At 36.5% G+C, this 18,359-nt stretch overlaps 1 protein-coding gene across 2 annotated transcripts in view; it reads left to right on the top strand.

Annotated features, from left to right (window-relative positions):
- Positions 1 to 18,359, top strand: part of Nipbl (NIPBL cohesin loading factor) — a 164,758-nt gene that overhangs the window by 144,319 nt on the left and 2,080 nt on the right. For both annotated transcript variants that reach the window (XM_048368339.1, XM_048368340.1), the window contains exons 39-45: positions 2,826 to 2,999; positions 3,577 to 3,767; positions 7,395 to 7,502; positions 8,227 to 8,427; positions 12,229 to 12,375; positions 14,685 to 14,959; positions 16,921 to 17,095. In XM_048368339.1, coding sequence (XP_048224296.1) covers positions 2,826 to 2,999; positions 3,577 to 3,767; positions 7,395 to 7,502; positions 8,227 to 8,427; positions 12,229 to 12,375; positions 14,685 to 14,959; positions 16,921 to 17,095 — 1,271 coding nt within the window. The remainder of the gene's footprint in view (positions 1 to 2,825; positions 3,000 to 3,576; positions 3,768 to 7,394; positions 7,503 to 8,226; positions 8,428 to 12,228; positions 12,376 to 14,684; positions 14,960 to 16,920; positions 17,096 to 18,359) is intronic.

The raw sequence follows: 18,359 nt of genomic DNA on the forward strand, positions 1-18,359 counted from the left end.
ATGGTATAGAAAAACTACAGTTTACATATTACATCATTCTTTTTTATTGCAAAGCTTTGTCCTTTATCTCCCACTTTCAAGTTACAAAAGTAATCTATGCTTTTTTTGTTGTTGTTTTTTGTTTTTTTGTCGCTTGCAGGGCTTGAACTGAGTGCCTGGGCACTGTTCGTGCGCTTTTATTTATTTGTTTTGCTCAATAGCACTCTATCACTTCGAGCCACAGTGCTAATTCCAGTTTTCTGGTGTTTAATTGGAGATAAGACTTGTCTCACAGACTTTCTTGCCTGGATTGGCTTTTAATCATGATAGTCAGATCTCAGCCTCCTGAGTAGCCAGGTTTATAGGCATGAGCCACCAGCGCCCAGCTCTGCTTTTATTTATAGAAGTACATGTTTACTTACCGAAATAAAAGTTTGAATTTATACCTTTGTACATCATTTTTCCAGTATATATGAGTTAATCTATAAAGGAATTAAAGTATCAGCAGATAAGAAGATAGTATTGAAGTAACTGGATTAGAAAAAACATTTTTGTCAGTACTGGCTAGACTTGAACTCAGGACCTTGCACTTGCCTGACAAACTTTCTACTGCCACTGGAGCCACAACCCCAGCTCTCTTTTGCTTTTAGTTGGGTTTTGTTTGTTTGTTTGTTTTGTTGTTGTTGTTTTTTGCCAGTCCTGGTCCTTGGACTCAGGGCCTGAGCACTGTCCCTGGCTTCTCTTTGCTCAAGGCTAGCACTCTGCCACTTGAGCCACAGCGCCACTTCTGGCCATTTTCTATATATGTGGTGCTGGGGAATCGAACCCAGGGCTTCACGTATACGAGTCAGGCACTCTTGCCACTAGGCCATATTCCCAGCCCCTGCTTTTAGTTTATTTTTCAGGTAGGGCCTCTCATATTTTTGGCCATGCCAACCTGGATTGAGATGCTCCTACATACACCTTCCACATACATGGGACTACATGAGCTACCACACCTGGATTCTTTTTTCTTTTTAAATATTTTTTTAATTTATTTATTTTATTTTTGTTTTTGTTTTTGTTGGTTTGTTGTTTTTTTTTGCCAATCCTGGGGCTTGAACTCAGGGCCTGAGCACTGTCCCTGGCTTCTTTTTGCTCAAGGCTAGCACTCTGCCACTTGAGCCACAGCGCCACTTCTGGTCGTTTTCTGTATATGTGGTGCTGAGGAATTGAACTCAGGGCTTCATATATACGAGGCAAGCACTCTACCACTAGGCCGTATCCCCAGCCCCTTTTTTTTCTTTTTTATAAAATAAGAAACAAGAATACTATATCCAAATTTTAGGCATTTGTTGTTATTGTTTGGTTTGTATAGATACATGTAAAAACAATCAGTAAATTCAATAATTTATTTAGAAATTGTCAAGTTTTATAATTTAATATTTGTAGGTAGTATTTTAATTAGTCTTCTGGACAAAATGAGTAATAAAAAGATTTTTAGTTACTCAAATCTTATTAAATTATACTAGGGATTATCTGTAAATACTTCAGTCTTCCATCTCTTTCAGAAAATTGCTTGTAGCAAGACAGTAAAATTCACAAATACAGTATAAACTAATTTATTAGGCAGTTATATTGGTACACTATTACCTCCATGCTGCTATATTTCATTAAATAGGGAATTTGGATATAATTTATATGAAATGGCAAGATCAGTTGAGTCACAACTAATTGAGAGAACAAATAAGGAAGTTTTAACTTAAAGAAGAGGCTCTCTCAGGGCCTAGCATGGTGATTTTATATGCTTATAATCCCAACTACTCAGAAGAGGAAGACAGGATGGTAAAAGTTCCAGCCAGCCCAGCCAGTGCAAGACCCTATCAGAAAAACAAACTGAAAAGCAAAATGACTGTTGGTATGACTAGAATGCTTGCCTAGCAAAGGTGAGAGCCCTGAGCTCAATCCCTAGTATTGTCAAAAAAGAAAAAAAAAGAAAGAAAAGGAAAGGAAAGAAAAAAAAAATTTTAAAGCAGTACTCTTTGCAAAGTAGAATAGTTAATAAAAGACATCTTGTCTGGGCCATAATCCTGTATGACCTTGGGCTAATTTTGGATCACTGCTTCGAATTGAGTTTGTCTTTGAGTATTAATAATGTTTGCTATCATCCAGGGTCTTTGTTTTTACTCAAATTAAGGACCATTTGTATGTAAGCAAATTTTGATAAAACTTTGCTACTTATTACTGATAATAAAATTCAGAATTATGGCCTATAATGCCATATGCAAAAGAAATGGGAAGAGATTTTTAGCTCTATTTTTAAATTATTCTGTTTGATTAAATTGACATTTTCATATTCTTTTAAAAATATATGTTAATGTAGTAAATTCTTTTAGGGATCTGAAAAAAACGTTTACAGACATTACTTCTTAAATCCTAAAATCGTCCCTATAAGGTAGGTGGGTGGTAAATATTATTGTCCCCATTTTACAGATGGAGAATTGAGGCACAGAGAGATTTTGTGACTCACCTAAGGTCACACTACAAGTCAGTGGTGGAGCCAGGAATAGAACCCAAGACTCTTGACTCCTAATCCACTCCCCTAGCCACTAGGCCCTGCTCCCTCCTCAAGGTTTCCTCTTGTGTGAAATTCTCCTTTGAAATGCAATTTCTTGTTTTTAATTCATGGGGAAAGAAGTACCTGCTCTAATACTTCTCTAGGTAAGGCCACTAGCATCTTCTTCCAGTCATTTTAAGTTTTAACTTTTTGAAATAAGGAGCACTTCGTATAAATTTAACATTTTCATTATATTATGTATTTACTTTTGGTAGGAATATATGAAGAGTTTTGTTTTCCTCTTTCTTAGGATTTGCTTTTATTCAGCATCCAAGTCTAATGTTTGAGCAAGAAGTGAAGAATCTGTATAATAATATTTTATCTGATAAGAACTCCTCAGTAAACTTAAAAATACAAGTGTTAAAAAACCTCCAGACCTACCTACAAGAAGAGGATACACGAATGCAGCAGGCAGATAGAGACTGTAAGTGAAAATGTATAACTATATACACACATATGTCCTGTACTAGGGTTTGAACTCAGGGCCTGGAGCTTGCTCAGCTTGTTTACCCAGCTATCATACTACTACTTGAGCCACACTTCCAGCTTGGCTTTTGTGGGCTGAGCTGTTTCAGATTGGTTCTCAAGATCTCAGCCTCTTGAATAGCTAGGATTAAAGGCATGAGCCACCAGCCTTTGGCTAAAAAAGTGAATTTTTGAACTTCACAGTGCAGGTACAGTAATGAATATTGTATGATAAAAGAATTCAGCTAAGAGTCCTTAGCTGAGGTCCATGAGTTTTCTGAGTATTCTTAAACTCCCTAAAATAGTAGTAAAGTTTGGGATGTGGGCACACATTAGTACTTTGAGGGAAAAGTTAATTACAGCTCTAACTGGCTTCTCGTAAGGGCCTCTTTACACAGTTGTAGGTGGGCAGAGGAAGGGGTTGTAAGAACCATTGAGCTTAAACAATACATTTTTTTGTTTTGTTTGTAGCCTAAATTTGGAGTAGTTAGTTAATATGCTCTTAATAGGCATTTTTACTTTACTTTCTTTTGTAGGGAAAAAAGTTGCAAAACAGGAAGACTTAAAAGAAATGGGCGATGTTTCCTCAGGGATGAGTAGTTCCATCATGCAGCTTTACCTCAAACAGGTGCTTGAGGCGTTTTTTCACACCCAGTCAAGTGTGCGCCACTTTGCCCTAAATGTCATTGCATTGACCCTAAACCAGGGTCTTATTCATCCAGTTCAGGTAAGCAGGTTTTATATTAGAAGGACCTAACTAAATTGGCCAGATTAACTGTTATTTCATGACTTTGTGATTTTAGAATAAGTAACTTTCTATTATTACTTTTTAAATCTTCATCCTAAAGTTTTTCTTTTTATGAATTGAGATTTACAGTGTCAGGCTGTCCTGGAATTTATAAGTTCAAGTAATGATTCTGCCTAAGCCTTTTGAGTTGTCTTAAACTCTCTTTTTTTTTTTTTTTTTTTGCCAGTCCTGGTGCTTGGACTCAGGGACTGAGCACTATCCCTGGCTTCTTTTTGCTCAAGGCTAGCACTCTGCCACTTGAGCCACAGCGCCACTTCTGGCCTTTTCTATATATGTGGTGCTGGGGAATCAAACCCTGGGCTTCATGTATACGAGGCAAGCACTCTTGCCACTGGGCCATATTCCCAGTCCCTTAAACTCTTTTTTTTTTTTGGCCAGTCCTGGGGCTTGGACTCAGGGCCTGAGCACTGTCCCTGGCTTCTTTTTGCTCAAGGCTAGCACTCTGCCACTTGAGCCACAGCGCCACTTCTGGCCGTTTTTCTGTATATGTGGTGCTGGGGAATTGAACCCAGGGCCTCATGTATACGAGGCAAGCACTCTTGCCACTAGGCCATATCCCCAGCCCCCAGTCCCTTAAACTCTTAATCTAAAACTTGGATAGTCTCTTAGATTACCATTACTATGGAATACCCATGTATTTTTATATTCTATAAGTAGGTTATATTAGGCTATATTTTTCATATTTTTCTATTATATAAACTTCTCATTCCTATTTGTAAAATACATAGAAATCAGTTTTTACTAGAGATGATAAACTTCTTTTAATCCCTAGTCACTGGGGGCGTGGGGGTGTGTACTGGGGCTTGAACTCAAGGCCCGACCTCTCTGCTTAGATTTTTTCTTTTGCTCAAGGCTAACACTCTTATCACTTGAGCTACAGCTTTACTTCTGGCTTTTCTGGGTTGTTAATTGAAGACATAGTGTCTCGCCAACTTTCCTACCCAGGCTGGAAATTCACAGATCTCAGCCTCCTGAGTAGCTATGATTACAAGTATAAGTCATCAGTGCTGAATTCCATAGTCATGTTTATTCCTAAGAACTAACAATATATAACATCAACAGGACTTAAGAGTGTTTACAGGTTCAATAAGATGGAGTTTTATTCCACAGAAAAGCAAATTCTATGATATATTGGAGGTAACATCAGCTACCAAAGTATTGCATGAGGTTGGAATCATATAATAAACAACTCAGTGGTGAAGTGTTCACCTAACACGCATAAAACCATGAGAAAATATATCAGTATTATTGAAGATTGGCAGCTAATTCTGATGTGTTAATCTATGGTCAGGAGAGTCAAAGTTGATTTAATTAAATTGTCAAAAATCAATGCTTTTCAAGACTTTTTATTCTTTTTCATATATACTAATATATTATGAAATATATCTTATTTATAATTCACATATGATTTTAATAAAATAGGAAACTGCATTTTTATAGTGTGTATTTAAATATATGTTCTTTGTGTCTTAAAGTATGTTGATAATGTTTAGTCAGTTATACAGATTGGAATCTGTTCTCAGAAATAAATACATGGAAATAGAACTGTTTGGGGTGTTAGAATTTTTTTTATTTTGAAATAGTGGCATAGATTTTACCAATCAACTATCCCAAATCAGAAATACAAAATTATTCAAAATCTTTTTTTTTTTTTTTTTTTTGGCCAGTCCTGGGCCTTGGACTCAGGGCCTGAGCACTGTCCCTGGCTTCTTCCCGCTCAAGGCTAGCACTCTGCCACTTGAGCCACAGCGCCGCTTCTGGCCGTTTTCTGTATATGTGGTGCTGGGGAATCGAACCTAGGGCCTCGTGTATCCGAGGCAGGCACTCTTGCCACTAGGCTATATCCCCAGCCCTATTCAAAATCTTTTTGAACATTATGTTAGCATGCAACAAAAGTTTCAAGTTTCTGATTTTTTTAAATTAAAAGTACTTAACCTGTATCTTTTCCTATAATCCCACCACTATAGAGGGTGAGGATGCAAGAGGGTTATAAACTGTGGCACGCCTGGGATGGGCTACAAAGCAAGTTGAAGACCAGCCTGGTCAACATAGCAAAACCCAATCTTAAATCCCTCCTTTCTCTTTAAAAAAAAAAATAATAATAATAATCATGGGGCTGGGAATATGGCCTAGTGGCAAGAGTGCTTGCCTTGTATACATGAAGCCCTAGGTTCGATTCCCCAGCAACACATATACAGAAAATGGCCAGAAGTGGTGCTGTGGCTCAAGTGGCAGAGTGCTAGCCTTGAGCAGAAAGAAGCCAGGGACAGTGCTCAGGCCCTGAGTCCAAGGCCCAGGACTGGCAAAAAAAAAAAAAGTACACAAAGAAATATAATGGTTAGTAGTACAGTGGATCCCTTTATACTCTTTACCAATACTCAATATTTGTTAACATTGTACCTCATTTTCCTTCTCTTTTCACATCTACTTTTTTCTGAATTGTTAATTCTTAGATGGTTTGATTTTTTTTTTAGCTCTAGCACATTTTTGTAAAGAACTAGGACGTTAGTTTATAAAATCATAATATATTATCTGATTTAGGAAATGTAAAAGTGATATATTACTCATTGTATAGTCATGTTAAGGTTTTTTACTTAAGCCAGTAGCTTTCTTAGTTTGCACTACTGGAACTTGAACTTTGGCCTCACACTTCGTAGTCCCTTGAGCACTTGAGTAGTCCCTGCTTACTGATCTTTTTTGCTTGGTCCAGTCTCAGATTATGATCTTTATCCTTTGGCTAAATGGAACTAGAACTCCTAGTCGCTAATACTACAGGCTATGCCTCTAACCCAGCTCTTGGCTGGTTATTTTTAGAGATGAACTATCTTTAACTTTTCTGCCCAGCCTAGCCTCAAACCAAGATCCTTCATATCTCAGCCAACTGAGTAGCTAGTATTATTGACATAAGCCACTAATGCCAAAGTCATGTTATTTTTATTTTATCTAAACACCTTAGTGAGTCATTAATCTGATTCATATTCATCTAACATGGTAATGATAATTTCTTCACTTTCAAAGTAGAGACAATGGTGGCTGTTAACAACTGTCTGGTCACATCAGAAATCAGCTTTATGGGAAAAAATATTTTTATAGCTTTGTGTGTATAAAACAAATTACTTTTTTTCTCTTTGTGTAAACACAGAGCCTCGGTGCTGTTCCTTAGCTTTTCCATTCAAGGCAGGCACAGCCACAGCTCCCTTTCAACTTTTTTGTAGTTAAGAGGTAAGAATCTCACAGACTTTCCTGCCCAGGCTACCTATGAGCCTTAACACTCAGATTTTAGCCTCCTGAGTAGCTAGGATCACAGGCATATGCTACTAAGACCAGGCTTCAAATTGCTTTTTACCATATATTATTTTTACATGGTAAATTTAGTCATGGTTAAAGAATTCTTGGATTATATATTTGAAATACAGGATGTAGCACTTATATGAAATACTGTAAGGCCAAATTCATCTTTCACAGGTATACAGAGTTTAATATATGCTTGTATATAAAGCTTATACTACAATAATATCTTACTAAAACTTTATTTTTTATTTCCAGTGTGTCCCATATTTAATTGCCATGGGCACAGACCCAGAGCCAGCTATGCGGAACAAAGCTGACCAGCAGCTTGTGGAAATAGACAAAAAATATGCTGGATTCATTCATGTAGGTATTTTAAGCAGAGTAACCTAAATTTAAATGTCTTTCTCTAGTAAATAACTTCTTTGTTGACTTGTGTATGGACAGGACATTTGTTTTAGAATGAATGTTTTACTTAGCACTTTTCTTAACTTGAAACTAAATCTGTACTTCAACATGTTTGAGCTTAAAAATAACTTATCAGTAGATTCAGATTATCAGCAGAGGAGTGAAAGGAGAATAGAGGGTGAATGAGGATGAATATTTTCAGAGTAATTCATTTGCCTATATAAAAAGAAGAATGAAATCTTGAAATTGTTTTAAGAAAGGGAGAGGATGGTAAGGGAGAATAATAGAAAGGGTAAGTTCTACCTGAATCTGTTGTGTGTATGTATGGAAAAGTCACAATGAAACCTCCTTTGTACAACTGTTACGTGCAAATTTTTTTAAATACAGTTAATTTAACTCATCAAGATTGAGACATAAGTTCAGTGAGTAGACTGGACTAAAACTGAAAGCATGGGTTTGTTTTAGACTCTATTCTGTGACCTTGGCAGTGATAACTTGTAGACCTCGATTTTCTTCTATACAAGAGGCAATAGATGATCTCTAATATTCTTCCATTGCTTTGTTTTGTGGTTTTTTTTATTTTAAATAAGAAAACCAAATAATGAGTAAACATAATGCTCAAATTATACTCTAGTTTTAATCTTAATTTCTCTGACAAATATGAGGCTTCTCTTGATTTCAGATGAAAGCCGTGGCTGGCATGAAGATGTCATACCAGGTACAACAAGCAATCAACACGTGCCTAAAAGATCCTGTGAGGGGTTTCAGACAAGATGAGTCCTCTAGTGCTTTGTGTTCACACCTGTACTCCATGATCCGTGGGAACCGTCAGCACAGACGAGCCTTTCTAATTTCTTTACTCAACCTCTTTGATGACACAGCAGTAAGCATAAAAACTTATTTTTTAAAATAAATGTTCTAGAAACTTTTCATCTAAAAGTATTCACCACTTTTAAAAAACAACCATTTTAGTGAATGTTAGTAAGTGAATTAAATGTGTTTTCTTAATCTGTTAGGTTATTCACAATTTGTAGAAAACTGAAGAGTAATGTATGGCTCTGTCTCCATACAGAGTATTATAAAATCTTTTATCACAGTTCCTATATCATCATGTAAGCTATGTCATTAAGATATCATTTTGAGATTAACTTAGTAAACAATAAATCATTTCTGTAGGACTCAAATATTGTTATATTCTAGATTTTTAGCCACTGAGATCCCTGGTTATTCATCTTGATTTCCTTATTGTGTCTATTTTTTAAGTATTACGATTTTGAAACTTTTGGCAATTGCACATATTGCACTGAGTATGAACATTACCCAAGAAAATAGAGAGTTCTGTTCTTCAGGTTTACTTTTTAATTTATACATGTATTATACACAAATATTTATTCAGCACCTACTATGGTGGTAGCCATCTATCTATAAGAGACTGAAAGATAAAATAAGACAGGAGCTGCCCGCATATAGCAAATGTCACAGCATCTGTTTCAAAATTGTTTGGAATATAATTTGTCATCATCATCATCATCATCATCATCATATCATCATCAATATTCAGCTTTCACTGCATATAGGATACTGTGCTAAGAGTACAAGATGCTATGATATAGGCTGTTGCCCACAGGGGATTTTATTTCCATTTAAGTGGATAGGATGTAATTTTTTTTAAAGAAAAATTAAAGTTAGTGTATACTGAATGCCTGTTACTGATAATAATTGTTTCAGTCTTTATCTCTTCTGGGCTTCATTACTATGTATTTTCACTGCCTGTTCAATATTATCAACTGAATGTGCTTTCATTTCATCTTTTGAAGTTAGAAACCCAGCTCTCATAGTACCATGTTTTCATCTGACTACCTCCAACAAATAATGTCAGAGGAGGAACAAATCACTGAGGGTCTAGAGATTAGACAAGATTAGATCTACTGCATAATTATAGCAGAGGAGGAAGATGATCTGGAGAGATAAAAATACAAATATAAGAATATGAGAAATAATGAATAGAATGTCACTTGACTGGGTCAGAAAGGTCATTATGAAACATAGTAATAGAGGATCCTAGAGATGGAGAATTATTGAACATGTTTAAATAAAAAAATGGAGATATGTGTTAAAGAATTTAGGAACATGACTTTTTCATCATTGTACTCAGAGTGGAAGTAATAAGCAATTGATCTGTTATGCTGACAGTTGGAAAGAAAAAGATGGGTAGTAGGAAAAGAAAGAAGAAATGTTTCAAAAAAAAGGAGTAAGTTAAGCTATATGAGGATAGAGGGTAACTGGAACAGATTTGTCCTGAGCACCTGAGAGAATAATGTGTCTGTTGAAAGCAGTCTAAAAAGTTTACTTGAGAAGATCTAATAAGGGAGTAAGTCATCAAAGACATACTACTTCATAGTAAGTAGTCAAAGAAGAAGGAAAATGTTGGTAGTAATGTTAGATGCTACAGATTAAGTCAGTAGAATGGAATGGTTATTTAACCTAGTTGGTTAACCTAAATGGTTATTTAACCTCAAGCAGTGAGGAACAGAAGTAGGTTTTAATCAAAGAATAGTAAAGAAGACAAGAGGAACATTGTCTAGATTATTCTTTTTTGTTTTAATTCTGGGCCAGGTATAGGTGCCTCATACCTATAACCCTAGATACTCAAGAGTCTGAGATCCAAGGAGCATAGTTCAAAGCTATCCCCAGCAGGAGAGTCCAGGTGACTCTTGTAGCAAAAACCTGAGAGTAGAGCTGAAGCTCAAGTGGTAGAGCACTATACTTAAGCACAAGAGCTCAGGACAGCACCCAGACCCTGTGTTCAAGTCCCAGGTCCAACACACACACACATATTATGGTGTTAAAATTGAGCACAAGTGGCTCACACCTGTAATCCTAGCTACTCAAGAAGCAGAGATCTGAGAATTGAAGTTCAAAGTCAGCTGGGGCAGGGAAGTCTGAGACACTCTTATCTCCAAATCTACCAAAAAGCTGGAAAGTGGAGCTGTGGTGCAGCACTAGCTTTGAGCAAAGTAGCTTAGGGGATAGCACCAGGCCCTGAGGAACAGCACTTAAGAAAACAAAAAACTGACAGATAAGGGAAGGGTATAGTTTTGTGGCTGCATTTCTCTCAACTGTAAGTGTAGATGTTGACATACAAAATTGATTGAGAACCTTCTGGATTTTGATAGCAGATTTATTCCATCTTTCTTAACAGACTTTTTTCCTGTTACTACTGCTTCTTGTTAGCCTGATTTTATGTTTGAATACCAAGAGAGTAGCTGTCCTACTATCTGTTTTTTTTTTTTTTTCAGTTACTTTTTGGCTTTTGAGCTGTCAGTAATTTTAAGAGAAATTTCACTATTAACATGTCTTTTTTTCTTTTTTTCTTTTTTTTGCCAGTCCTGGGACTTGAACTCAGGGCCTGGGCCCTGACCCTCAGCCTCTTTTGCTCAAGGCTAGCACTCTACTACTTGAGCCACAGTGCCGCTTCCAGCTTTTTCTGTGTGTGTGGTACTGAGAAATCAAACCCAAGGCTTCATGCATGCTAGGCAAGCACTCTACCACTAAGCCACATTCCCAGCCCCTTAACATGTCTTTGTAGTTACATTCTTTTATTTTTACTTTTTCTTCAAGATGGAGGTCTTTCTTGTCCAGTCTGGATGTGACCTTCTAAGCTCAAGTGATCCTTCTGCCTCGCCTTCCAAGTGTTTGTTTACACCATGGCTAGCTTGTAACATCTTTTTTTCCCCTTGCTTTTATATTTTATGTATTTATGAAATACAGAAAAAATCTGTTTAGGTTGATATTGTCCACAAAATCAGCTAATAGTAACCTATTTATTTGGCGCTAGTACACTGGGGCTTAAGCTCAGGTCTCTGACATACTACTACCACTTGAGCCACTCCTCCCGTTTCATCTTCTTGCAGGCTGATTGGAGATGTCAGTTTTGTAGATTTATCTGCTTGGGTTAAGCTCCAAATGTCAGTTCTCAAATCTCAGCCTCCTGAGTAGCTAGGCATGAGCCACTGGCACCTAGCCCAGATTTTTCTCTTAAAGTTTCATGTGCATCATAGTTTTTATAGTAAAACAATGGTAGCACTATCAAAACAACTCTTAACATTGTAACTATGTATAAAGAGGAAACTGACAAGTGTTTTATAACACTTGAGTTTGGGGATTTAGTACTATAATTATCACTTATTTTTTTAGGGCTGAATAGTAACTGTGTGTAACTGATCTCCCATATGGGTTAAATTCAGAAGCACAATGAAATAAATACATAGGAATTCATATGTATACTTTCTGATGTGGTATGGATTTATCATAAAGGTCCCAAATACTTATAAGAAAACTAAGGATATTCACTTGGGTGCACTAAAAAATTTCACCTCTTCCCTCTTGGGAAGCTATTATAAAACCACCTAATATTATTTTATTGACTCTATTTCTGTCCCCTCATTTTCTTTATACTTTTCTTCCCTTTTTGCCCTCTAATTCTTTGCCTCTTTTCCCCCTTTCTCTTCCTCCTCCTTCACTCTTGCCTTCTCTTTCTCTGTCTTTCCCCTGCCCCCTTTCAGTTCTTCTTTGTCTCTAATATTAACTGAGGTGAAAGTACCCTGTAATATTTTATCTACAAAGTTATTTGGATGGGTTTCTAGGTTATCCACTAAATGTGTACCTTTTTTTAAAATTACAGAAAACAGAAGTGACTATGCTCTTGTATATAGCAGACAATCTAGCCTGTTTTCCATACCAGACACAGGAAGAGCCGTTGTTTATAATGCATCATATAGACATTACACTCTCAGTTTCTGGTAGTAACCTACTGCAGTCATTCAAGGAGGTAAGTTACACACATTACTATTCTTAATGCATCTATCAAAGGGCAGACATGTTATTTTCACTGTTTTTGTTTTTGTTTCTCATTCTTTTATTCTACTTACAGGTATATACAATTTTTCTGAATAAACTTACTGAAATTTGGGCAGTATTTGTGTTGGGATACGTGGGATACTAATTTATTTCTATTCAGGAAGATCTAAACCATTCCATTTCTAGATCATTTAGGTGGATTTTTTTACACATATATGGGTTGTTCTGTTGATAAGCCATCCCACTTCTTTATTTCCCTCACTTTAAGCACTGACCTTGTTTGAAGTCCATTCATATATCCATTTAAACCCCATTTTAGAGTACCTGGTTATTAAGCTTGTAATGCTGTAGATCACAGTAGCACACATGAAGATACATAGATGTATCTACTTAGGAATATATAGCCTACTTAGGAATCAGAAATATGTAACACCATTGATCTTACTTTCAACATAAATGGAGTTTGAGTATTATGTGTCTAAACTTATAAATTTATTATAAACCTTAGATTTTGGAGCTGGGGATATGGCCTAGTGGCAAGAGAGCTTGCCTCGTATACACGAGGCCCTGGGTTCGATTCCCCAGCACCACATATACAGAAAATGGCCAGAAGTGGTGCTGTGGCTCAAGTGGCAGAGTGCTAGCCTTGAGCAAAAAAGAAGCCAGGGACAGTGCTCAGGCCCTGAATCCAAGGCCCAGGACTGGCAAAAACAAAACAAAACAAAAAAAAACCTTAGATTTTTTTTGTTATGAAATTAATTTCAAGCACTAGGCACATATTACACTCCATAAATTCAAAACTGGAATGTTTTCATGTACCTGATAATGCAGTTAGATCTCATCTTATAAAATTGTGATGTTCAAAATTCAGCCTTTTCAAAGTAGTAATACATGGAAATTATCTTACACACCTAAGGACTGAAATTTAAGAGGAATTTAAACCCATTCTACATATCATGGACCACAGTCTGGCAGCACCAGTTTTACCTAAGAGCTGCAGAAACTCAGACCCCATGTCATGCCTGCTGAACCACTCTGCATTTTAAAACAAAATTCATAGGATATTAGTATTTACCATATAGTTTGAGGAATTAATTAATTCCCAGCAACTTTAACTATTATGAGATCTTATTTTTACTTCAGTTCTATAGATATACTTGCAAATGTTTTCCCTGGTTTTATTTAACAGTTACATTTTTGTAATTTGGTTTTCTTCAAGAGCTAACATTTTCAGAAAACATAAAGAAATAATATTTAATTATTCAAGGAAAGTTGTATATTTTCTTGCTGAAAATTTCCAAAAAGGGATTATCTGGCCAGCTACTGGTAGCTCATGCCTGAAATTCTAGCTATGCAGGAGGCTGAGATCTAAGGATTGCAGTTCAAAGCCAGCCTGGGCAGGAAGGTCCTTGAGACTCTTATTTCTAATCAACTACTCAGAAAAAGCCAGAAGTGGAGCTGAGTTTTAGTGGTAGAGCACTAGCCTTGAGTAAAAAGAACCTTAGGGACAGCTCATGTCCTGAGTTCAACCTCCAGGACCAGCACAAAAAATTGAAAAAAGGAGGTAGGGATTCCTTTGTGGAAGGTGGACATATTTAATCCTTCCATATTCTCAGTTAAATTGTAATAGCTGCTTCTCTTCTGCAGTGACTCACCTGTATTCCTGATTGGTTTTCTGTTGGTTGGTGGGTTGGTTTTGGTAGTATGCGGGTTTGAATTCAGGGCCTCAAACTTAATTGGAAGGTGCTCCAACACTTGAGCCATGCCTCCAGCCCTTTTTGCTTTAATTGTACTTCATATTGGATCTCATGTTTTTGCCTAAGCTAGCATGAACTGCAGTCCTCCTATTTAAGCTTCCAGCATAGCTAGGATCAGAGGCGTGTGCCACCATACCCAACTGTTGTTTGAAAAGAGGCTGAGCTCCATTTTGCCTGAGCTGGTCTTGAGCCACCTGACCCCCACCTCCGGAGTAGCCAGGATTTATAAATATGAGCCACTGTGCTCAGCAGATTATATTTTGCATAAGTAATTTATCTTTTATTACTATCCTTAAGAGAAAATCATTTATCTTTGAGTATTTCAGAGGGTTCTTCTTGAAAGGTGGTTGGTATTACATTGTTTCACCCCAAGGCTTTTATTACATCTCAAGTTGTTGTAAAAAGTCAAGGGGGTTCTATAATGAAGCCTTTTTTCCGAAGCTGTTGAATGGAGCATACCTATATGTCTTAGTAGTATTTTGTTTTTATTGTTTCAAATAGTACAATTTCCTCTTTCTTTCAGTCTATGGTAAAGGACAAAAGGAAAGAGACAAAATCATCTCCTAATAAGGAAAATGAGTCAAGTGAGAGTGAAGAAGAAGTTTCCAGGCCTCGGAAGTCACGGAAACGTGTAGATTCGGATTCTGATTCTGATTCAGAAGATGATATAAATTCAGTAATGAAATGTTTACCAGAAAATTCAGCTCCTTTAATTGAATTTGCAAATGTCTCCCAGGGTATTTTATTACTTCTTATGTTAAAACAACATTTGAAGAATCTTTGTGGATTTTCTGATAGGTAAGTTTACATTAGCAGTCAGAGAAACAGGGAAAAAATAAACATCCGTTATCATAAGGAAATACAGAACCCAATTTGTTTGTATGCTCACTGTGATATTAGAAATGTTCCTTTTAAAAATATACAAATCATGGCTGGGAATATGGCCCAATGGCAACAGTGCTTGCCTTGTATACAGTATGAAGCCCTGGGTTCGATTCCCTAGCACCACATGTATAGAAAATGGCTAGAAGTGGCACTGTGGCTCAAGTGGCAGAGTCTCTGCTAGCCTTGAGCAAAAAGAAGCCAGGGATAGTGCTCAGGCCCTGAGTCCAAGGCCCAGGACTGGTGCAAAAAAAACAAAAAACCAAAAAAAAAAAAAGCTGGGAATATGGCCTAATGGTGAAGTGCTTGCCTCTCATACATGAAGCCCTTGGTTCGATTCCTCAGCACCACACATATAGAAAAAGCCAGAAGTGGCACTGTGGCTCAAGTGGTAGAATGCTAGCCTTGAGCAAAAGAAGCCAGGGACAGTACTCAGGCCCTGAGTTCAAGCCCCAGGATTGCCCCCCCCAAAAAAGGGGGGGCTCTGGGTTCATTACCTAGCATCATAAAAAGGGGGGGGGAATGAGAGGATGACCCTTTGTGTTGATGTGTAATCTACTGTTTTGCCATAATTTACCTATTTGCTTACAATATTGAAAGAAAAAACATACTCTTTTGCTTAGTTGTAACACATTACTAAATAAAGACCTTTGCTGACCTCATTAAAAAGGCATTATTACAAAATCACTCTCATATTAAAATAGGTTGCAGAGAACTTTGAGTTACGAACCAGATACAGAATAGCTATGCTGATGGTTAACAGAATATCAAGTAGTCGTCATAAAGTAAGAGATAAAGAACTGATTGTCATGAATACTCTACTATTAATAGCTATTTAGTTACTGGAGGTATCTCTCTCCTGCTTTTTGCCATGGGAAAAAATATTTATACCCATTGAAACCTTAGATAACAAATGGAGAAGATGAAAGGATCTTTTATGATGGTTAAGTGGACATTTCTGGGTCTGGAGGCATAGCACAGTGGTAGAGCACCCAGTGGACATTTGTAAGCCTTGCGTACAGTCCTCAGCACCGAAAGTGGGGCAGGGAGGAGTTATATCTTAGATTTCCATCAACATATTGTCACAAGAGAAGGTAGGCACAGTGTAGCCAGAGCTCCCACTATTTCAAGACACATTTAGGTGTCAAATCGGGGGGGAGGGGGCGGAATCTAGATTTTATAGGAAAAGTCTTGAATGTTAAATGTAGGAGCAACTAACTTAAAATAATTATGGCCCATATAAGGTCTTAGGGTAGTAGTAAGAAATTTTCAAAAATGTTAAGCAGAGGTTCTAAGAAAGCTCAAACCGATTTATAAACTATTGTTTTGGCTTCTGTGTAGAAAATAACAGATGAGATGTAAAACATTAGGAGGTAAACAAGTGACTTGAGTAATTGTGTTTATTAAAGTTGAGATAGGATCACAGTCATAGCATTTCAAACTAGACACGTGAAATTAATTTCAATAAAGAGATGCTTACCTACATACTGGATTTCTCAAAGTTGGTGCTTTTTCACATCCAAACATCTTTTCCACCCCTATCATTTTGATTGCTCCACTCCAGATAAACAGTGGTGAAAACAACTGAACCACAGAATTTTCATCTTTGCTTTTATATCTTAATTTCCCTTAAAAGTTAAGTTTTCTGGTTGAGATCTTTGTCATGAAGCTTAATGCCACGGTTAGTAAAGCATATTCGTCATATAATCCCAGCACTAAGGAGACTGAATCGGTAAGATCACGACTGATGTTTGAGGGCCAGCCGAACAGAATTTGAAACCTTGTGTCCAAAAATCTAATTATTGGTAAAATTTAACGAATCATGTTGAATATAAATGAATGCCTGAACTTTGTTTTTGGGTTTTTTTCCAAAACAGCAAAATTCAGAAATACTCACCATCTGAATCTGCAAAGGTGTATGATAAAGCAATTAACCGAAAAACAGGAGTTCATTTTCATCCCAAACAAACACTGGACTTCTTGAAGAGTGATATGGCTAATTCCAAAATCACTGAAGATGTGAAGAGGAGTATAGTAAAACAATATCTAGATGTGAGTGTTAAAACTACAATTATTTCCTTTTCACATTGACATCTCTGTAATTTGACTTTGCAAAGTAACTCTACTGTTTTTTCTGTGTGAATTCATGAGTTGTTTGACATTAGATTTTTCCATTACACTCCAAATTTGATTATAATTAATTTCTCTTTGGAGATGTGAGCCCACTTGTACTTTAATTTTAGCAAAAACTTAAAATTTCAGAAAATGTTTGCTTATTATTTGATTCAGTGGACTAAATGGTTTATATTTTACTTTTTTATATTTGCTTACCTGAGTAATACCAGTAATACTGAGTAATATGGTATATATAATTTTATAAAAACATACCTCACATAATATGCCTTGTATCTTACCTATATTAACTTAATTTTGCCTTATTATTAGCAACATTGCCTTATTATATGGAATATACCTTAACAAATATGTGAGTGTGGATGTACAAAATGTGCTTTTAGAATGTGTTCAAGACAAGGCAAAAAAATAAAGTATGATAGCTCATGACTGTAATTCCAACATTCTTGAGGCTCAGAAGATAGGAGTATCACAAGTTCAGGGCCAATACATAAGAAGTTAAAGGCCAGCCTTAGTACACAAAGAAATAAAACAAACTCAACTTTTTGTTTAATATGTTCAACGTTTCTATTTAGAATAATGAAAAAGCTCTGGAATTGGATTCCAGCAAGTGCTCTACAGTATTGTGAATACACTGAATTTCCTTGAGTATATACTTAAAATGGTTGCACTGTTACATTTTGTTATATATTTTTTTAATATGATGAGAGGACTAACCTAAAATACTCAGTTTTAGATTTTAACCTCCTCAAAGCAACTAACAGATGAATATTGTAGGATTTTTTGAGTAAGGGTAAAATCTGTACAATACATTGTCCATCTTTTTCACAGATTTTATAAACCTTATACTCTGAAGTTCTTGTATTTTCTTACCTTGGCAGCAGTTGTGATTACCAGGTTGCCTAATTGACATAGATCAAGGGTTAGCAAACGATAACTTATGGACCAAATCTAGCCCAGCTTATTGCCTGCTTTCTTTCTTTAAAGAACATAAAGTTGTAATGATACAACTATGCTTCGCCTATAACTGCTTTTGTACAACAGTGGCAGAATTGTGTAATCATGACAGACTCAAAAATATTGCCTGTCTCCCCTTTCCAGAAGTTTACCAGTGGGGCTGGGAATATGGCCTATTGGCAAGAGTGCTTCCCTGGGTTCGATTCCCCAGCACCACATATATAGA

This window comes from Perognathus longimembris, chromosome 19, assembly GCF_023159225.1.
Source record: "Perognathus longimembris pacificus isolate PPM17 chromosome 19, ASM2315922v1, whole genome shotgun sequence".
Lineage (NCBI taxonomy): Eukaryota > Metazoa > Chordata > Mammalia > Rodentia > Heteromyidae > Perognathus > Perognathus longimembris.